This window comes from Aquila chrysaetos, chromosome 2 (genome assembly GCF_900496995.4).
Source record: "Aquila chrysaetos chrysaetos chromosome 2, bAquChr1.4, whole genome shotgun sequence".
In the NCBI taxonomy this organism is placed as follows: domain Eukaryota; kingdom Metazoa; phylum Chordata; class Aves; order Accipitriformes; family Accipitridae; genus Aquila; species Aquila chrysaetos.
This window is the reverse complement of record NC_044005.1, coordinates 61526574-61549307: the sequence shown is the minus strand read 5'-3', so window position 1 is coordinate 61549307 and position 22734 is coordinate 61526574. Positions and strand designations below refer to the sequence as shown.

The window sequence follows — 22734 nt, the reverse complement described above, 5'->3', positions numbered from 1 at the left end:
CCCCTTCCAGCATGAAATTAGACCCTGTGTGCCTTTGTAGAGCATTGAGCACACAATTCTCTGTTTCTCACTGCTATAACATAATATAAATATCAAAAAATAATTGAAAAGAGACAAATGACAGATTTAAAAAAATGTACCAGAAATAAATTATATGCATTTTGAAGATAAGAAAAAACTGGTCACAAACATTTCCTAGAACATGAAACACTTTGGTGGCTGTAATGCATCAGCATAACAATGTGGCTGACTTCCAAGTAAAGATTTTTCTCATTTGCAAACTTGTTGATACTGTCAGCTGAATACAGTTAACAGGCAATAAACTGATGCATACCTGATCTCCCTTTTGATGTGCTGTTTTACACCTTTTACAGAACTTCTAAGTAAGAAGTTTTTAATTTTGGAAAATGGGTAAGACACAAAAATATAGTTGTGATATATTACACTGTTTCTTTTAGAAAGCTGTTAGAAGTGAGCTATTCAGTACTTATGATGATACATTTAAACTATAAGAAGTACACAGAGACACTTGATATTCACCTTAACACGGTTTACTAACCTGGTAGGTAGAAAAGAACATTCATCTGTAGGAAGTCAGTATGTGCATGGCTATGTATGTTCCAAACACTTCAATATCTAGCAATCTTGCTATCACAGCCTCACTTTCAAAATGGTAAGTTTATTCTTTTAAACAAAAAAAGTCTGAAAGAAAAATCTTTTTAAATGGCTGCAGCAAACCAGGGTATTTTCATTTATGTATTGTCTGACTAGCTAAGGTTATCATCTCAGATCTTAGTAACAGACTTCATAGGAAAAAAATTCCTGCTCGTACTCAAGCAATCACCAGACAACATTCCTCTTGTATGAAAATAATATACCTTTAATTTATTTACAAGACTGACCAACTGGATGAAGTGGCTGTACTTCGGGTGCACTGCAAGAGCTTTCATTAGTGAACTATGTCACTATTCATATGTCTGTATTTTCTTGATATAAGTTATAACACATACAATCAAATGAATCATGAAAGGGTTGTGAAGAGGGAGATAAAAGGAATGTACACAGCAATTAGAAGAGAAAAAAACAAATGAAAATCTTTCTATACCCACTTTCAAAAATGTAATTTTAAAAGGTGAAAATCGGTTTTTCACTTCTCAGTAGATAATATGAATGGACTGATTTGACTTAATGTCAACATCTACAGTAAAAGTCAGTATGTCTCAAATTTGCATGCTAACTAGTAACATCTGTCAATTGTAGAAAAGTTTAATATATATCGAATTCTTCTGGGAACTTCGACATCACTAAGTGGTGAAATGTGTATGACATTAAGATAAGAAAATATAATTATATTTCTTACCTTCTGGCCAGCCATTTGCAACAACAAATTAAGCAGCTGTTAATAATTTCTGTCATTTTATATCTCCCACAAAAGTGCATGTAAAAAATTTCACAGAGGTGCTAGGTAGCATACAATTACAAGAGAAAGTCTTGGTTTCTGATACATTCAATTTGCTAAATTTATGCACTAAAATGAAAGATAAGATGCAGACATTGTGGTTATCAGTTCTTTATCTTTGGTAAAATGTTTTCATTTTATTATAGCCATATTTGCTCTGATATCCATTTTGTGCATGGTCTGCTATTATTTAAACCAACAGGAAACATTTAAATGGATATAAACAGTATCAGTGTATTATTTAGTACATTCATGACTTTCTTCATACATTCTTCGAGAATGTTGCTAGCATATGGGGGAAATGAGCAAATGCTACGATCTATTATGATTTACTCCCAGTTTAACATAATACTTTTACTAGTTCTTGCCATTAGGAAAAAACGTTTTGCTTTTACAAGAAGGGGATCGATATGACTCTAAGAACAATAAATTCTAAAAATCTGAAGTAAAAATATCAAGTATTTTATACTTTCTTACAAATACTAAAATAGAAAATTACACTGGAACTGAATTTAAATTTGATACTATGACCCACCTAAGTAAACAACAAAAAAGGACCACAGAGAACATCAACAATTGCTTCAAGGTGTTCCAGCAATGGTCAGTAAGCGACCACTGTCTTTACTGTCTTAAAAATCCATGTCTGACTCTCTCTCTCACCATTTCTATCAGTATTAAAAGAAAAAAAAAAAAAAAAAAAAAGAGGAAAACTAGTTTTAAAGCAGCACTCTCCAGTGACAATTCATACAGCAAATTCACATTGGGTTCTGGGTGGTCTCTGTTAGACTCGAACATATTAATGATGCAAACTTAACCATATGAACCTACGTTATACATACACAGTTATGTCTCCAAATAGCTACTAATTACACTAAATCAATTTGGCAAAGTGAGAGAATTCAATATCCCTACACCCGAAATATCCAGATGGTGTTGCATTCACACAAAGAGTAAGTTACATTACCACAGCTCATGTGTGGGGACCCTGAAACACTGAATTCCATCACAAAACTAAGCTTGGCACGTACTTTTTATATATGCAATTCAATATGAATACTGGAAACCTTCGGAATTGTGATTTTCATAGAGAGTAAGGTCTAAAATTTTTCTAAGTTCTTGTTTCAGGTCTTTTTGTTGTTGTTGTTGTCTCTGTTATTTTACAAATAGCGTGGCAAGCAGGCAATGGCAAGACATTCCACGGGTATAGGCTTGGGTCTGTTCTGCTGGCTTTATTCAGACAAGCCATCCTCAGTCATGCCAGCAGTGACACTGGACAAAACAAAAAAAAGAACTTACAGGGGCAGGATCAAGCTTGTGGTGTCAATATAAAAAAAAAAAAAAAAAAAAAAAAAAATTCACATTGTGTCTATGTTCATGTCTCAATTCTTCAACAGTTAATTCTTGATTTTAGAAATAAAACCTGGGTAACGGTCAAAAAGCAAATGACACCATGCTGACCCATTTTTTGACACAATATTATTATTTTCATTATCTCAGTATCATCAAGAACAAAACAAATGTGAAGCTGCAATTACTGTAGAAGCAAAGTCTAATATTCCAAGGATTTCCAATGAACATGGCACTTTCAAATTTAAATTAAGTTTAAATTTCAACCTCCAAATTAACTAACAAGACTCTTTATAAGGGTATAATGAAAAACTGCCCCTGAAGAGCACAAAGATTTAAAAAAAAAAAATCTTTATAATTAGAAAGTGATAAAAAAAGAAGATGCAGAAATGGGGAGTGGAGTAATACAGTTTTGATACATGTACTTGCACCAGTGAAAAATCATGCTCTTAGCGAGTCATTGATAGCTCTGTCACTGATGACTTATAGTTTTTACCCATGTACAAATGTAGTAAGCCACTTCCCACTGCTGCAGTGCCCACATAGATGCAACGCACACATTAAAACGCAACAAACTTAGTGCCTGACTGTCCTAGATGCTGAGCACCCTCAGCTCCCGACAGGCCCCTCAGTCTAAACCAAAGCATAATCCTGATAATAATTTAGTGGTCAAAGTCTTAGGAATTTAAAGAGCCTGTCACTTTTTTGCTTTCTTTGCTTTTTTCAGTATATCACACTTTTTTCTGTTAGGACGCCGGCATCTTTCATCAATGCTCGGTATACATTCATAATGCCATACTTCTTCCATTTTCTCCACAGGGTAAACTGCTTCCACGTAATGACGGATCAGTCTCAGTCTGATAGGATCGAGCTGTTTTTTGTTACAAGCACCTGAATGGTTGTATTGCAGTCTGAGATTCTCCGAAGTAAAGAGTTCGGGAAAGAGTCTTACAAGAAGCCTGGCAGCAAAGTTGCCGACCGACAGGCTCTGCTGCACTATCTCTCTTACCTCCTTATCAGACAGCAAATACAGAGAAGGCACAGGGAAGTCCGGATTAGGAACAACAAGTTCATCGAGCGGTATCTTGCAAAAATCCTTGCTGCTTCTTTCCGGTGGCAGCGGCGGCCCTTCGAATTCTTCTCGAAACCTCTCAGGGTTTATTGCATAGCTGAGAAATTCCCTCCTGTCAGGCCCTGGCACGTGGATTTTCCGTTGCTGTTGGTACGTGCGCCTTTGCTCCGAGTCTCTTCGTCGACACCTCTCGTCAAGCTTCCCAACAAACTCCAATGTCCACACTCTGTCATTCTTTGCTCTGGGGTACAGTATCTGCACATAATGTCGAATTAATTTAATTCTAGTGGGGTCGAGCTGTTTCTTGCCTAAAGATCCACTACAGTTGTATTGCTTCCGTAAGTTTTCATGAGTGAATAGTTCAGGAAATAAGAGAACAAGCAATCGAGAGGCAAAGTTGCCTATGGAAAGACTGCTTTCATATATGCTTTTAATCTGTTCTTTGTTCAACAGGTAATCTGGGACAGGGACATCAAAATCGGGAGGGGGAAAGTCAAGTTTGTCAAAGTCTATGGGTACAAGCCAAATTTTTTTTGAACGTCTGCCAGGTTTTTCATATTCAAAACTATCTTCCACTTTTATGATTGATACATCATCTGGTAAACTAGAAGAATCGTAACAGTCATCTCTCATCTGATCACATTCGCTTCCATCCATATACGTGTTTTCAAGCTCATCATTTATTCGCTGAACACATTGCTGCAACCAAGCTTCTTCTTCTTGCACATCTGGAAAGTAAATTTCAGTGTACCTACGGATTATTTGAAGCCGATGAGAATCCAGCAGTTGTTTTCCAGAGTCTCCAAAGCAGTTGTACCTTTCAGTTAATTTTCTGTGGTCAAAGAGTTCTGGAAACAATCTGTGTAACAAAAAAACAGAAAATTCCCCTGGAGAAGAAGCTTCATCTAAAAATTCATTGAGATCCTGAGCATCCAGCATGTAATCTGAGGCAATGGCATTACTCCTGTCCAAGGACAAAGCCTCCTCCTGCTCTTTATCCTCCATAAAATGAGAGGATTCGACCTGTTCGGTCTCATAAAAACCGGACAATTGCACATTCTGCTGACTGTTTTCCATTTCCCTTTGAGCCCAAAATCTATTGAAAAAATCATTGACTTGAGGCAAACACTCCACCTGCCACACAGCTGTATTCTTCACAGAAGGATAACAAACTTCCACATAGTTGCGGATAAGCTGCAGGTGAAGAGATTCAAGTTTCCTTTTGTTGAGAAAGCCGCATGCACTGCAGCTTCTGCTGAACTCATCGTCGCTGAAGAGCTCTGGAAAGAGCTGCACTAGCAACCGGCAAGCTAGGTCTCCACCTGACGTGCTTTGATCCATGATTTGTTTGAGCTCCGCAGAAGTCAGCTGGTACTCTGGGGGAGGCTTGAAGTCTGCAACGGACTCTGCTGGACTGACTTGCTTTTTAATTCTGCTAACCTCCAGAGACAACAGGTCAACTTTACTGTGAAGCTGAGTCATATTGGTATTGAGGGTGTTAAGTGTGTAAAACATTTTCTGTATCAAGGAATATATATTTGGGTCAGAATCTGAGGTGGCCGCTGTTACGGCAATGGCTGCAGCCGAGTCCCTTTTGCGTTGGTCGTTCAAAGTCCGAAGATGCGACGGACTGCTGGGGTTGATTTTTTCAAACAACTCATAAGAAGCAAACTGCTCTGCTCCTGGTGGGTTCTTCTTCTCCGTGATTTTGTGTGAGATGCCATAGAGAGGTTTTTTGTAAGATGGAGTGGTTATGTCACTGAAGGATTCTTCTTCACAGAGCCACGATACGTTAGGATTCTTGTTCTTGTTTGGCTGCTCTGCATTTACCTGAGTGGGTGAGCCAGTATCTCTGTTCCTCATGTTTGAAAAGGGGCCCTTTGAATGAAGAAATATTGTATTAGCAAGACTGCCTTAAAAATATTAGCTATAAATATGTGCCCCTTAAGCAGGCACTGTTACATAAATATGCAAAGTCAGATCTTCTCCAGAGGACTTAGTTGTGTTAAATACATCAAAATTAATAAATTCACTAGGAAAAATAAAAATACACTAATGTATTATTTAAGTTTGTTGTTGTTGTTTCGGCTCATGGCTTTCTCCACGGAATAGAGATGCAATAACAACCCTTAGTACTCTTTACCCACAGAGCTCTAAATACTCTCCCAAATTAAGTATCATTATGCTTCACCTTGCATATGAGGATCCTGGGCTGTAGAGAATTTGGGTGGCAACAAGTCAGCAACAGAGCCAAGAATAGAATCTAGATTTTCTGACTCCTAGTCCTGTGACCTTGCCACTGCCTCCAACAACTGCATTTAATGTTCCAGCACTCTCTTTAGGTTAGCTTTTGAAAATAGCAAAGGCTGTAAGACACCAAAATTATGCTTATTCTCATCTTTCTGATGTGAAAGGTTTATATAGGTTTTTTTAATCTTTATAATGGTGTACAACTCCTAAACAAGTTCTAAGAATGACTGTAATTTTAAAAAAGTATTCTATTTAAATAATAAAAACTTAAAAACAAAGTGAAAAGCACCTTGCTATTGTCTTTTTAAAAAGGGAAGCCTAAGATTTATTTCTGAAAGGCAGGGAAGTTCAGACTCATGGGTTTCTAATTTTCTAAATTTTATATAAAAAACAGTAATGAGCTCTTAAGGAATTAATGTTCTCAATAATTTCCAACTCTTCCTCACTGTTTGAAATTGGAAGCAAGTATTTTCATCAACTCACAGCAAATACGCAGGGCTTGGGTGGGTTGGGTTTTTTGCAAACACATGGATATTACAAATAATTCTTAGGAAGTTAAGTAGACACAACAGAATCAAAATCCAACATACATAATTCAAACATGAGAAAACACTCACAGATTTTAGAGGAGACTGTACTGAAACATTTTGCTTGGCTTGTTCCACAGAACATTAATTAGATAAAAACCACAGAATTTGCATTCAAGTATTAAAACAAATGGAACACAGACTTGAGGTCTGAGCTGAGAGCCACAAGCAATTTGAAATTCTAGTGAAGACCCCACTACGCCCTACAGTGAGGAGCTTGAATTAAGGTTCCTTTCTGAAAAAACAGAACTGTAACACTCATGAAATTAGTCTGGTCCCTATGTTCACTCACACTTGGCATCTGCTTACTGCAGTGACAAATTGAATCCAATTACTTTTTAATTTCTAATGCAATGTATACTCAAGAGGCTCAGAAAGAACAAGCTGGTTTCCACTCCAAGTTTAAAAATCAGCAGACTCAATTAAATTGAAGTTGTGTTCCCACAAGTTCTGGTCTCATTCACATCACACAACCCTACCTGTTTTCATTCACATCACAAACCTCATGTTTTCACATCCAAAGCTGTATGGATGGACAGATGATAAAATGAAAGCATAACACAAAGGCAATGTATTTCACAGTGTGCAGAACCCCTAGCCCTGGTGATGCCTAGGACACCTGACTTCCAGGTCCCATTTAGAAGACTGTCCCTCCAGTCTCACTCATATTAAAGCACACTTGCTATGAGGACAGCGAGGAACCAGAGCCCTGTAACACCACCAGCTATTAAAGGGTGAACTTTACCCCAGCAAGTGGTATGATATACCCTAACTAAATCGGCTCTTTGTGACCTGTAAAATACCAGGACACAAGAGACCGAACTGTGAGCAGACTGAGATCCACATTGCTCCCACCTAACTATAGGCTCCTACGCTGGGACTGAGTCGTCATACACCACCTACACTTGTCAGTGGAGAAACAGAGGTATTTCCAGATGGTAATAGAGCTCTCCCAAATAGACATCACCTGAAAGCAGGTCATGAAAATCTCCACTGACAGTAAACATAGTTCTGCTCCCCAGTCAGACGCTGAGACTGAATTACAGATTTCTTTTACCGTTTTAGATCAAAAGAACAAAATAAAATTGCAATTCTGGAGAATACATTTCTTACACTGCTACCTAAGTAGCTAGCTCTTCCATTAACACTCCTGTTTACAGAGAATATCCCAAATATTCCTTCACATACAGAGTATGATTCAATTCCTTTTCTACTAAATAGCTTGGCACGGGCCACCAGTCATCTGTGTTCTTGTCAGAACTCCTGCCGTACCTTTTCCCTAATTAATTCTATAATAAAACTTGGCAATGTGGAGGTAACTTCTATTAATGCACACCTCACACACAGAGCCAGGGCAAAGCAATATTAGAATGTGTATTAAACAGCACAAATTCATTGTCTTAAGTATCTTATTGCACTTCTACAGCGCGTGTTGTGAAAGTTTGCATTCTCAGTTTTGGACGCGGTGCTCTGGAGGAAGAGAAGTGTTCACGCCAAGAACTACAGCAGATCTCTGCTGCGATGGCAGCAGAACTTCTGCCCTTTCACTAATGCAGCTCACAGTGTTTGGATCTGGTTGCAGGACAGATTTGGTTATCTGCATTTCAGAAACACATAGTTGGTGTTTGACTAACAGATGACAACACATTTGGGCCTATATTTAACGATTTTCTATTTCAGATGCATTCTCGTTTTCTTTCCTTTTGCTTTTAATTATCTTGTCTTTATACAGTTTCCATCTGGGAACAGCACTATCCACAGCATAAATACATGGCTTTTCATAAATTCTCCAATTAAACTAGTATTTAATATTTTTAATTAGTTTTCTGCAACACTAATCTTTAAACATCAATGTCTTTCAGATAATACTACACCCATTTAAGATGAACAGTTTTAATGTACCATCAAAAAATATGAAAAAATACTGTTCTATGAGACTCAATGTACCTAAGATAGTGCTGCTTTTTATACTACATTTGCACAGCAACTTTTTATATTATATACATTCTTTGAACATTTGCAAAATGCAGTATTTTGGCAAACATTGACCAATATAAGTAATTGTGAAACAGTCTCTCACATTATCTCTGAGTCCTAAGCCAAATGTTAAAAGTTGTTTAGTTATTGCTCTGTTCAGTGCTGAAGTCCAGCTAATTTATTACCTTTATTATGCTTAATAAACAAAGTCTAAATATCTGTAAGACTACAGAGCATAATATTCTAGCATATGAGTAAAGAAGAATAAATATATGAGCAAGAAACACATAAAAAGATTCTATCAAACACATGAGAACTTGGAAATGTCTTGCACAATTTTTTTAAACTTACAATCTTCTACACTATTTTTTTTAAAGAAAATTAGGGAAAATTAATTTCTGGTTATGAAGTGACAAGGAGAATTTAAAAACAGTGAAATGTCCTCTGATAGCAAGTCATTTAGTAATACAATCACCAGCTCAATGGTACAGTTATATAACATAAAAAGTACAGCTCTGCTTATATCATACATAGATACCTATGTGATGTGTAGTAAAAATATACAAGCACAATATTCTCGAAAATAATTAACCTTTTGTCCTCTGTTTAAACAGAAATAGTTAATGAAGTCATCAGCTAAACCAAAATATTGGTACTAGAAAAGTAATTAACTTAAAAAATGTTGTTAGGATTGAGGACTATTTCTGGTTGGTTATTTAACTAAACATGCTGATTCACTGGGGTCAGTCAAGAATGAATTTTCATCATTGTTACTGGGTCACTTTCTGATATTCTAAGTACAAAGTTATAATTCATTTCAAATTAAATTTTAAATTTTATTAAAGGCAAACAGTAAAATCCAAAGCAAGCACAGTTCAGAGACCATTATGAAGCTCTTTTAAGAATCTGAATGTAAGTAAAACAATTGTAAAAAGGAAAAGAGAAAGGAAAAGAAAGAAACCGTGTAATAAGATTAAAACCTACCTACCACAGGCATTCAGGGAAAAAAACAGCCCCGAAAAGTCTAAGAGATGACAGTCAAGAAAAAAAAAATATGAAGAGCTATGGCTAGAAAGGAGAAATGAAATGCACAAATGCAACATGGAATAACTGGCTAGGTAGCAGAACAGCAGAAAAGGATATGTGCATTAGAGTAGGTCATAAACTAAATATAACCCAGGGCCTGAAGTTATCCGAAAGAGGATGAATTTGAATCTAGGTTATTTTAAAAAAGTGCTGAGTGTGAAAAACAGGAGGTCATTATACTGCTTTAGAGGGTGTCATAAGACATGTGACTATCCAACACTGGACACTACCCTTTCAAGAATATCAAAAGAACAACAAAAATATTCACACCAATTTTCCCATGTGCAGAAGACTTTTCTAGGAACAGATGACCACTGATCTCCCTACTGAAACAAACAAGGACAAAAAGAAACTTGCTCAGTTTCAGCAAAGATTAATGAAAATCGCCAATTGCTAGAGAGGTGAAACACTAGAACAGGATAACAGAAGTGACCAGTCATCTCCTTCACCAGCTGGACAAACATCTGGATTGTCACAAGTCGGATGCTGCACCAGAAGTTGTAGTACATTCTGCTCTTGATATGTTGAAGTCTTCTGCATCCCTGCATTTTTATCTTTCAAATAATACACAAATTTATACTTGTCTCACTAACATCGAAACCTGTGTCACAGAAAGAAGAATTACAGCCCTGATTCTACCACTGAGGATCCAGCTGAAGGACTGTATGACATGAGAGGGACTGTAATCAGTCATGCTCAGTTAATCCAAATCACTACCTGCTCCTACAGTCCCTTACAAACAACAAAACTATACTTCACATGAACGAACTAATCTATAACCGTACTGCATAGATATGATCGCTCCCACATTATTTAAAGAAATACCCAGACAAGTAATATGTGCAAACTGGGTTAAGATTAGCCATGTTTCCCTCAAACTCATTACTAATGCAAATCTAGTTAAATGACTTGCATTTTGATTATAGCAGCAATGAATTTAGCCTATGAAATACGAACAGAAAAATCACAGTCATGTATACAGAAGTCACCTCTTGTGTAAAGCGTCTTTTCTTCACACTGGGTAAGACATCCTGCTGGCTCCCTGAACCATCACAACCAAGTGAGGTCTGTTTCCGTTTGTTGGAATCCTGTAGGCAAGTAACTGCGCCATCCAGTGAGTGTTTCTCAGCAGATCTGGATGTTACTGAGCAGTCTAGGGCTTCATCTTCATTTTCTGTTTCTACTTTCACGCTCGTTTTAGGAATTTTTACTGGAAAAAGAGAAGGTTTAGAAAGATAAAGCACTCTCTCCAGAAAACCATGACACCCTTAACACAATCTTTTGTGGTTTGTTTCTTTTTATGAAAATATGTTTTGAAGAACATCATTATTTTTTATGACTTGTACGATAAGTGTATGCTGAGGCCAAGCTCAAAGTCAAGTTTTTATTATGCTAGGAACCATTCAGTCATCCAGTCAATGACAGTTTCTTCCCCAAAAAAGGCTCTAAAGTATAACTAAAGTTACAGTAGGAAGATTTTTTTTGGAGGGGGAGGAAGGATGTAATCAGTAACAATGGTGTATTTTAGATTGCTTTTTAAAAAACATTAATGTAATTTGTCTTCATCCAAGTGCATTCTTTATCAGGTTACAAAGGCTTTAATTCAACAAGTATTTTTGCCTGATCATAAATTACACAAAGTATAATATTTTACCTTCATCATCATCAGTGATTTCAGCTGAATTCATCTTCTATCTCACTAAAGAACAAAAAAAACACAAACAAAAAACCCAAAAATAATTATCAGCATCTTCTGGAATCAGGAAATACCTACGTCCATTTTTATAATTACTTTTAATCTAAAGCCATTGGGCATTAACAGCCCACAGATAATTTCCAGTCTGTATGTTTGTAATAACTAGCTATTTTCAGTAAATACGATGGCCATCTATAGACCTGTCAACATGCAAACTATACTGCAGACAGTAAAGAGACAGCTAAGAGAGTATTTAAAACTGTATGTCTTTTCCCAGTTTGGAGAAAAGTAAAAGTCATTTTAACCTTCTCTGTAAAGTATATTGGCAGTATATAAATGGAAGTTAACTGTATTAAACTCTCCATCCTGTACCAAGTCACTACTTCTTATTACAGTCAAATGTTTTTATATTGTCATTGTGGGTGACCCAAAGTCAAAGATGAAGGAAAACTCATCATAAACTGTAATATACATGCTGGAGTTAAGTTTTCATTTAAAAAATCTTTGATCTTTTGATAAGGATTGCATCAATTCAAGCAGAGCAATCTGCAGATCTCCAGTAACTACTTTTTTTCTGTCAGCCTCTAAACATTGTAAGAATGTTTTTTGTAAGGAAAAACAAATATATGTATTATTCTAGCATGATTTTAGCATTACTTCTCACATGAAAGACTCAGCTGTATTTCTGTTCCTTGAAAACTAATTTTGCAAGTTACTTGGGGGCAAACATCAATCTGTCGACATGTTCCTACAAGATATTCTAAATCTTTTGGAGATCTACAAAGCAAACAACCTAACCAAACCTCACTGACTGTTAAAGGGCACACAGATGCAAACTGACACTCTCAACTGGTAAGCTGGTGACTCGTAAACTGTCACACACCGCTCATGTTCATCTACACACAGCATTATGTTTACTTGGCCCCAGACTATTATTACATTTTCCACAGTTACAGTCTTCTTTCAAATAGTTTTCTTTCAACTGTTCCTGCCTACCCTTTAGCCAAGGTCTGAAATCAAGACAGGCTTCTCTCTGGCTGGAGCAAGTGAATAAAACCAATAATCAGAAGTGTATGTACAGCCCTGGAGTGGGAATTATAATGAAATTTTAAAAAGAGATGGGGAAGAAAGAGAATCTGTTTTGGAGGGGAAAAAAAAGTCTCTACCTCTCTTCTGAATATTGTTGAAAAGAATTTTTTTTTTTTTAACTCACAATACTGTTAAAAAGCTCTGTAAACACTTGAATGCTGTGTAGCTATGAATTTTTCTCAGGCAGCAACTGATGGCTGTTAATGCTAAGTATGAGATCCCATTCTGGATAAGATTTTGTACTACAATGGGTAGCACACACCCCCAAACAAAAGATGCATGGAGTTACAAAATCAGCTCATAGTGGGCCACCCTAGAAGCCAAAATACTCTTTGATGTGCTAATCTTCAACATGGTCCCTATATACAGCCTTGTGAAGGGCATCCTCAAGAGGATAACTTCAGATTGTCTTCATCCTCACATCACCAGAAAAAGTCTCAGTTGGATGTAGAGCTACTACAAACCCCTTCGATATCTACTCCTTTTACACACCATAATCCCCTATTTCAGGACTTGCATTTATGAATTGATCCACATATAAATTATGCCAGCTCAACAGGACTATAATAACTTAAACTTTTGCAAACTGTGTAGAGACGTAACAGCACGAAATTGTGGCCCACACCAACTTCTAAACCACCTGATAAGGACTAGTGAGGGTTAATACCAAGTCTTACTAACTCAACAGTATTTAATGAATTTAGACACAGCCGCTACAGATCTTTATGAAAAATCCTAAGACAGCGTACTTTGTATAGTACCATCAAAAAGCTACGTTGGGCCTTAAGAAAAGCACGTAGTACTAAATGTTTGTATTTTGCCCTGATATCCCAAATACATTGATATTCGGTGCCTTGATCTTTCTTACACTCTTCCACACCGCACTAGGCTTAGCTCTGAGGGATGTGGTACAAGGCCAACATGTGCCAGTGCTCAAGAAGTGTGACACAGTCTTTTTGTGAAGGCCGGAGGTGACAGTAAGCAAATCAGCTGATACTAGTACAGAATATTCTGTAATGGAAATCAAAATGGCTTTCCACATAATCCCAGACTGCTCTATCAGAGCAAAACACTAAAAGATGGTGAACACAGAGCCAGAAAGGAAGACTATAAAGGTAGTGGCGGGCGGAACCACACAAAATATTTAGAAGGGGATATAGGGAATTATATTTTCCTTCTAACTCCTGCTGTTACTGCTATTCAAATAGGAAGAATGCTTTAGAATTCCTCTCAGAGAATACAAGCAAACTGGAAGGAGAAAATAAATGAGGATCTGAATAGTCACTCTTTAAAACTGGAAAAAAGTGAAAACTAAAGCAAAGCACATACCCTGGTTAACAATTAACTTTCTAAAGGAGGCAACACCGCGAAGACCAAAGCTATCCCGAACTCAGGTCAAATAACATTAAGTCAAAACATTGTTTCACAAATGAACCAAAGTGTTATTACTTATTCTGATTTTTTTTTTTAATTTGAAAACTGCCAGAATACAATTAAAAGCAAATAATCAAAACCAGCCTCAGAATCAATGAGGCCTAGAAAGACTGGGCTTCATATTTGAACTCTTTGGTGCCAAACAAAGCATGAGCTGCAACCTTTTCCTTTTTCGGAGCCCGACTAATATCTTTCTCTTTATCTGGTTTCCTGCCATCTTTGTGAGATTTGTAAGAACTTAGGTATTCTATGAAAATGAAGCACATATAACAGCTTTTGTCAAGAGACAGGATTCAACTGCCCCTCTTGATCTCCTGCCTCAGTCCCACCCGCTCCCTCAGTCAAGCATGGGTGCCCACCTTCACCCTCAGTGAGCGCTTCCAGCTTGATGAACTGACAGAAAACAGCCCACTTCCTTCTTTGCCGGGTTACTGCTCTTCTAATTCAGACAGGTGAAGGGTAAGGCAAGTAATCGGGCCCAGCTCAGGAGCATGCATGAGGTTTGGGATGGAAAGGAGGAGTTGAAATCTCTCTCTCTCTCATACCAGCAAGCCACTGGCTTGGTTCAACCATTTCATGAAACTTCACTTATCATCTGTTTACCCCACCATCTTGCTTCAAAACTGGGTAGCAATGGACTCACAACTGAGTGGTGAGCAGACACAGAGGTATCAACAGAGCAATTCTATCACTGCTTCCATAGGAAATTAGGGTCTATGGGAAGGGGGAAGCTCTGTGTGCGTGCGTGAGCATGTCCATGCACGTATGCCTGTCTACGTAAGGTTAATGGTAATTTTGTTGATTGTTTAAAGTCCGCTAAAGATAAAACATCTCAGATTCTTTAAAATACTGTCTGCAGTGAATCAGTACTTATGAATAATAATTATTGCCTCTGTAGAAGAGGCAGCAGTGTCAACATCTGTTTTGAGGTAGCATTCTGGCCCAGATTGTGGGCATAAACAAAGCTGGAGTAAAAAAGACCTGAAAGAACTTGGGACAAAATAGTGCAAAAAGCAATTGAGTAAGAAATCCATCCAGTAAAGCAAACACCTGACCGCTGTTCCTTGTCACGTTGAGCATACAAACATATTTCATTCTTACCTTATATGTCTTTTTTCAAAACAGAAGATAAATATATTTATCATCCTTAGCCTAATACTGATTCAATGGTATCTACAGGACAGCAGTTAGCTAGTTCTAGGAAGGAGTGAACACCCTGTGCTGAAGTTGGGAGCCCGGGTCTGCAGCCATGAGTGACTGACTGGCAGAGCAACCAGCCTTGGCAGCTTTATCTCGCTGGGATACAGATGGATGCTGCAGTGCATCCTATTTTCTGGTGAAAAGAGGATCTGGAAGGAGGATTCCAAAACATACCAAAGACCTACAACAGCAGCTACGTCAACAGCCAGATCCTGATCCTAATGAAGTCAACTGGCGCTGTAGCCTAAGCATCCGTATGTCTAAATTTTAGCTGAAGCTTCTTCTATTTCCACCTGAACTGGCCAAAAAAATCATGCTTTACAAAATATGAACATAAACTTCAAGTTTTAGGATTTTGCTTGTAAATATTTTGTGAACCGGGTTATTTTAGAAGCATTTTCTCTGGGTTCTTTGGTTCACTAAAAATGAAGCAAATAGCTAATACTCGCACTTTTTCTTCAAAAGACACTCTGCCTTTGATTAACGGCAGTCTGCTTCTAGTACAGTCATTAGCTAAACCAATCTATCTAACGCAGGATAAACAGTAAGATGTGTAGCACTTGGACAAATTCAACAATCAAGGAAGAAGAGGTAAACAGACCCCATCCTCACAACACAAACAATAAATCATTAGATTTTACTGCCTACATTTCATCTATTGAGAACAGTCTTCTTGAAAACAGTATGTAGTTTATAACTGCTACGTAACCAATGTCTCAAAAACTTGCTGACATATCAGCATGTACTCACCTTCCTCTCTAAACTGCCTTGATAGCTACTACTGCTGGCACTGTACAGATACCTGTGCTGAGCCACGGCTAGGTGTCACACCTTTGTGATGCCAGCGCTCACCTGAGAAGACAGAAACATTCCTTTGGGCTCAGCCCTCCAGACCCACCCACACATCTTGACACTTTGGAAACAGTTACAAAAGATGAACCAAAAAGGACAGTTTTCTTAGGGTGATTAAAGCTTTGTTCTTCTAAGAGAAGTGAATAAAAATACCTAGATTTGCTATCATGTAAATGAGGATACTCTCCTTTTTAAACTAATAGAGGATGAGCCTATTTGCAAAGAACTGACATGATATACAGCATTGTGTCCTCCTGTTTCAAGTTAACCTACTTCTAATAAATTGAATATGCATTACAGTTTAACCCTAGACACCAATCTACGTGTGTTTGGTTTATGATCTTGTGATCTGCAGCAAGATCCGGAAATCCCACTCAACTACCAGCTAAACTTGTAGGTGGTTATAGTGGACTGGTGGACCACATACACAAAACCTTTTGAGCCCTGCTGGGACTGCTGCACTAGGAACTCCTCTGCATCTGGCCTAAGATTCCAAGCCATTTTCAGAATATGCTCAGTACTTTCAGGCTCTCATAGAGGACAGTCATAAATAAATGTTTCACTTACCAATGGCACAGTGCTTAATTAAAGAGGTACTGGGAGCCAGAAAACCTGGTTGGTTTTGTTTGGTTTTGGGTTTTTTTTTTTACTCTCCTGCTCTTTATTTTGCAGCAGAGACAAGAATTCAGGTCCCCAAATCCTAGAAAAGTGATCTAATCATCAGGTTATGGCATGCTGCAGGGCAAATGTGAAGACCAGCAGATCAGACAAGGAAAAGGACAGACAGCTCAATGAAGAGACTTAAGACTCCCTACCTCCATTGGTATCACTTACGACACATCCCTCTATTCAAAAGACTTACCAAGTTATGACACTTAATTGTATCATTGTACCATTTTGGTAACGACATTCAACATTGAAATGGTATTACCCGTGGCTAACAGGGAAGCTCAATGCATAGTGCAATGCTGCGAGTTCCAAAGCATGGAAGCATACCTTAAAAAAACCAGGTTTTGGAATGTTTCTCTGTGCATTTAGTGCTAACTACCACCCTGATGCTGCTTTTGCAAGGAGAGCGAAAAATGCGACCCATTTATCAAAAATGTGCCTACCCAAAACATACACTGAAGCCTGAAGGATTTAAAGCACTTGAGTACAAAAGATTTTGTAAGTAAGGGAGCAAATTGCAAATGACACTCTAAATGCATTTCAGTCTCATATCATCCAGTATCATGCATAATGCTACTTAAAAGTAGCATAAAAGTGTACCTAGTTACTGATACCTAAAACCCAATTGAATCACAAGCCTGAATTAAACCATCCCATGAGGTGTGTTCTCCTCCTCCTATTTACCACCTAACAATTACTCACATGTTGGCCTTGGAAGATGCTTTCCCCACCTGTCTTATGATTGCAACCATTGTAAAAGTACAATGCAAAGAGAAAAGCTCTTGCTGATAATGTAAGATCAAGGCAGTTCTCTGCCTTTGCAATCATTCTGAAAGGAAGCCTGATTGATCACTTTCAAGTTCTGACTTAAAAACAAACAAACAAAAAAAATCCACCAGAAAAAAATATTGTTGTTCTGCTGTTTGTAACTAAAGAAGTAACTCTTTACTCTGCAAACTCCCGTATCTAATGTAATAAGTTGTGACAACTGAAGAAAAAAAATAGCGTGAAAACCATGTAGAAGAGTATAAAAGTGCAGACATGCTGTATGTGGAAAACAATTCTGATTTCTTAATGCTTGTTAATTAGAATTACAAATGTAAATGAATCATTGTCTTAACTAATATACTTTAATACAATAAGAATGCCTGTTATCAGTTTCATAGAAGTTTGCTATTTATAACTGAAATGCTTGCACAACATTGTACTGTTCAGTTCATTAATGCACTTACGGTAAATGTGTAGATACTGCTTCTCGAAGGCACACCAGCCGACTAAATATTTTAGCATCTTCATGTAGGTTGGAAGGAATGTCTCTAATTCTTCATTATTGACTATAAGAATGTTATTAAAAATATAGGGGTTTAGACATTATGTACTATGAGATGTTTATTCCTTTTAAAGCCTCATGGTGGTACATTGCTTCATATAACAAACTCAGAGGCTTCAATGAAAAGTATTCTACTTGAGTGTCATTTGCTTCTGAAGGGGTGAATTGTTCTTTACAGTTTGGTCAAAAGATAAGATACAGGCATTTGCTAGTAACATTAAATATGTGTTAAATAGCGTATGTGGAATAAGCTGCTCAATTCCCTCGCTTTCAGCATGCAGTGAAAGATACAGCACTCCTCTTAAAGCACAGGTAACCTAGTAAAGTTAAATAAATGATGGGAGTTCCAAAAAAGCAGATATTCTGAGGAGGTAACATTGGCTAAATTTTACAAGATCTGTACATGGAACTGCTGTTTAACAGCCAAAAGCAGCACCTCCTCTTACGCACGCCTTCCTGTAACAGGACTTATCACAAAATTGCAATGGTATTATGCTACATAATTAGAGTGTGGTTTACCCAGAGCCAACCAAAACTATTGTATATATACATTAATCCTCAGCAAGGGACAATGATTAATCAATCTAGTAGTTAGACACTCATCGGACAGGCAAGTGTCTGAGGTCCCGCTCCTTGTCTCTGGGTCTCTGCCTGTATTTCATATGAAACGCGCACTGGATAAAACACAGAAAGCGACCCATGCTTCCCAAGGGAAGCCCAGAGTCTTGAAAGCGGGTGTGGGTAGGTGGAAGCAGTCCCGTCCCGTTCAGCAGGTGAGCGGAGGGCTGCTCTAACCACCTCGTGACAGCACAAAATATTGTCCCTTGTGATGTTTCAGAAGAATGATTCCTGCACAACGCTTTGAAATAACGAGAGCAAATACCCATTCTCAACGCGCAGCCCTGCAGTCCCAGGAGGAGACGGGACTGAAGGCAGGCGCTTCTGCTCGGGATACCCAGGAGCTGCCTCCTGCTTGGGGCACGCGTTGCTTTCCAGGCTGTCTCTTGGAAAGCTCTCCTGCTGGGCTGTAGAAAGCAAACCTAGAGAACTGCGAGTTCTGGGTTCTGCTTGGGGAGCCAAGTAATCTGCACCTTTTACTTCCTAGCTGTAGCACTGGGTTCAATAATTTCAGTATTGCAATTATCCTCGGGGTACATTTGATTCCTCCAATTTGTAGAAAACAATGCAACTCAAATTCAATTCAACAGAATTACACATAAATACCACTCCAAAATTGAGCCGTAAAATGTATTTCTTAGAGGCAATGTTTGCCTTCTGTTCAGTTCCATGGGCCAGTGATTTGACTTTACGTATTATAGAATTTTGACAAGGCCTTCTCAAAAAACCAAAACAATGCAATTTTTTTTTTCCCCTGGACTTTTTTTTCACTTTCATTAATATTTTAGTCTTCTATTTAAGTATCCTTCTATTGCTGAAAACCTCATCACCACACTCATTGCTATGATGTTCAGAATAAGCAAATAACTGGAAAGGGTCACTGTCAGTATGCTACCTGAAACATTACTTACTAAGTTACACCTAAAACTATTATAATAGACAGAAATTGGAGAGAGAGGGGGAAATCTGTGTTGTTTGATTTGTACAGCTGACTGTACTCTGCATATATTTAGTCAGGTTTCCTTATAACTTGTGACTTTTCTGAGCAAAAATCTGGAAAAGGCTTGGGAAGTTACTTGAAAAGGCAGCAGGCTGAAGAAGTCCGATACCTGAAACCACCTTAATTTAAAAAAAACCCAAAAGAACAGATAATTCTTTCAAATTGACTACCCATCTTAAAGAAACTGGGAAATAAGAATGTTGCCTCAGTTAACTGAACGATGAGCAAAATGTAAGTAGACACTATAAAGAATACTAAAAGCAGATGCTCTCTATTCTATCAATTTTGGAATAGTAGGGTGCTGCTAGTAATCCAAGAGTGGAGCTTCTGAGTAAAATTTATTCTTGATATCCAGTACTGACACTTGAAATATCAAATACCTTAGAAAACAGTATTCCAACATTACAATCATGTTCTGACTACAAATACATGTATAACAAGTTCTAAAACTATGAAAAAATATTTTTAAAAGAACCAGCAGATGTTGTTGGGAACATTACCCTTACGGACAATAAAATCCCTATACTTAACATAGTTTGAAAACCTCCTTTGCTGCCCTGTGGAGGAGGACAGGAAGCCTCAAGTCTCCACTGAAGCCAGCCTGCAACAAGGGCGTTTTGCCAATAGGACTTACAGGGCATGTTCTCAATTTGGGTCTTTTTTTCTTTCATTTTAGTTACATCTGCAGATGCAGTTTAAATTTAAAAAAAAGGAAAAAAAAAGAAAACAACCACTCTTCTCAGTTTTCCCACAAGGCGCTGCAGTTTTTTCAACTCATCCCCTGTACTTTATCAAACACCAACTTAATCTTGCAGTGGTCAGCAAAATACTAGCCTAATTTATTTCCAGCATCAATACATCAGTTTGGTTTCCCTTCGATCAGGTGTTTTCCCCTGGTCTATCAGAAACATTTGGTTTTCCTCAGTGCTTCATTCTCCCTCCTCTCGTTCTTTGCTTTTATTTTAAAATACCGTTCCACCTGAACGAACTTTGTACAGACAATTTAAAATCTCCTCCAAACCGCGCTCAGCTTTATTTTTATCCGCCGGACTTATCTACGCTACGAAAACACTCAGCAAAGATAAAAAGTGCAGTCGGTCCAGCGCCGAGTTGGATTTAGCAGGAGAGAAAAGGAAACCGTATCGACGCATATTGGCAACTATTTGTTTTATTATATGCCATCGTTCGCGTAAATCCGTCGTCCGATGACTCGGCAGGTATCCGCCAGAAGCAGGGAGAAGGTTTTCCCTTCCCTGTTCAAACGTCTCCGCCCCAGCGGTCGGGCACACGCGGGTCCCACGGGCGGCACCGCCACCCGCGCCGCGGGACGGCCACAAGGAAGGCTCTGCGGGAGCCATCGCACGGCCGGCCGCTGGCCCGCCGCCGGCTCGCGTTCCGCCGGTTCAGAGTCTGTTCCCTTCTGTTTACAAAAGGCCGGCTGGACGCGCCGCAGGGGAAACTAGGGCAGAGGCAGCGGGCGATGCGGGCAGAGGCGGACGGCTCCCCCGCGGTGACCTCCGCCGCTCCCCTCAGCGCACGGCCCACCGGGAACCGACGCGGGTTACCGCGGGATCCCCCCCGCTCGACGCCGCCGCCGCCGGTCGTGCCACGCGGGAGCCCGACCGCGGCCCCGCCGGCTCCTGCGAAGCCCCGGCCGCCGGGGGCGGGGGGGAGCCGGTACCAGGGGGCGGCAACAGCCCCCACCGCCGCGGCTTCCCCCTCGCCCCCCGCGCCGCCAAGGCTCCCCGCGGAGGACGGGGGGGGGGGGGGGGGGGGAGGGCGGCGGCCGCCGCCACGTGGGAGCGGCGCGTCGGCGCGGCCCCGCCCGGAGGCGGGGGCTGCGGTGAGGACGCCCCGCGCGACCCGCACGCGGCGGCGAGGGGCTGCTTCCGCGGTCAGACCCACGAGCCCGAGGCGGCGGCGGCGGCGGTTGGCGCTTCCGGTCCGAACCCTGCCCGGGCGGATCTATGTGGCCGGCGCGCAGAGGAGGAGGGGGGGGTGGGGAAGGGGATAAGGTGAGGCTGGAGGTGGCGGCGGCGGCGGCGTGACCGTTCCACTCTCCGCTCTCCCGCCCCTTCCCCCGCCCCGCAGATGGAGGCACCCGGGCCTGGCGCGCGCGCCCTCGCGCGCCCCGCTATAGCAACGTTCCAAGCAACGAACAAAGAGCCCCCCCCCCCCCCCCCCCCCCCGCAGCCCGCGCCCCGCGGCGGGGGAGAGCGGCGGCGGCGGCGGGGCCCCGCGGCTGCCGGTCCCTCCCTCGCTCGCTGGCGCGGTCCGTGTCCCCGTCCCCCCGTCCCCCCCCCCCCGGTTCTTCCCCTACCCGCCGGGGCGGCGCTCCCCGCCGTGGGCTGCGCGGAGCGGCGCCCCTCCCGCCGCCCCGCCGGCGAGCGGCGGCAGCGAGACTTACCTCGGCTCCACGCGTGGGCACGCGAGCCCCGGTACGGCGGGGAGCCCCGGTACGGCGGGGGCGGCGGGGGCGGCTGGAGCGGCCTCCGCTGGTGCCCGCGTTTCCCCCCCCCGCTCTTTGTGTGCGAGGGTCCGCGCGCAGCGCTCTCGCGTGACGTGACGGGACCGTGTGTCATTTCCGCACAAGGACACTGAGCCCCGAGCCGCCGCGGCCAGCGCCACCCGCCGCCCCGGGGCAGGGGCAGAGGGGGGAGGAGCAGGACGCTCTCCCCCCTCCCCCTCCTCCCCACCCCCCCCCCACCCTCCCCGCCGCTGCCACAGGGAACGCGCGGTTCCCACTGGAGACCCCCAGCGCGCCCCCGCCCCCGCCGCGCGCGCCCCGCCGCCCACTCGGAGCCGCGCGGGCAGCCCCACCGCCGGGCGCCGCCCCCGTCCCCGTCCCCGTCCCCCCCCCCCCCCCTCCGCGTTCCCCCGCCCCCGCCGCCGCGGCGGGCACGGCCGCACGTGGGCCGCAGCTCGGGGACGCGACCGGGCGCGACGGGGACCGGGACGGCGACCGGGGACCGGGCGCGCTCGCCGCGGGCAGCCGCCGCCTAGGAAGCGCGCCCCCGGCCTCGCGGGGCCGGGTGTCTCCGCCGGTCGCGGTCTCGCGTGGCCGCGGC

The 22734-nt window shown here is 41.3% G+C and overlaps 1 protein-coding gene across 2 annotated transcripts; it reads right to left on the bottom strand.

Annotated features, from left to right (window-relative positions):
* Positions 1-857: 857 nt before the first annotated feature.
* Positions 858-22403, bottom strand: BEND3 (BEN domain containing 3). 2 transcript variants are annotated; one of them, XM_030002609.2, is made up of 4 exons: positions 22074-22403; positions 11433-11477; positions 10768-10988; positions 858-5756 (listed from the first exon to the last, which is right to left on the bottom strand). In XM_030002609.2, the coding sequence occupies exons 2-4, from the start codon at positions 11464-11466 to the stop codon at positions 3504-3506; spliced, it is 2508 nt and encodes an 835-aa protein (XP_029858469.1). In that variant the 5' UTR covers positions 11467-11477; positions 22074-22403; the 3' UTR covers positions 858-3503. The 2 variants fall into 2 exon arrangements, with proteins under 2 accessions (XP_029858469.1, XP_029858479.1); XM_030002619.2 differs by lacking the exon at positions 22074-22403 and adding an exon at positions 15948-17569.
* Between the last annotated feature and the right edge of the window lie 331 nt (positions 22404-22734).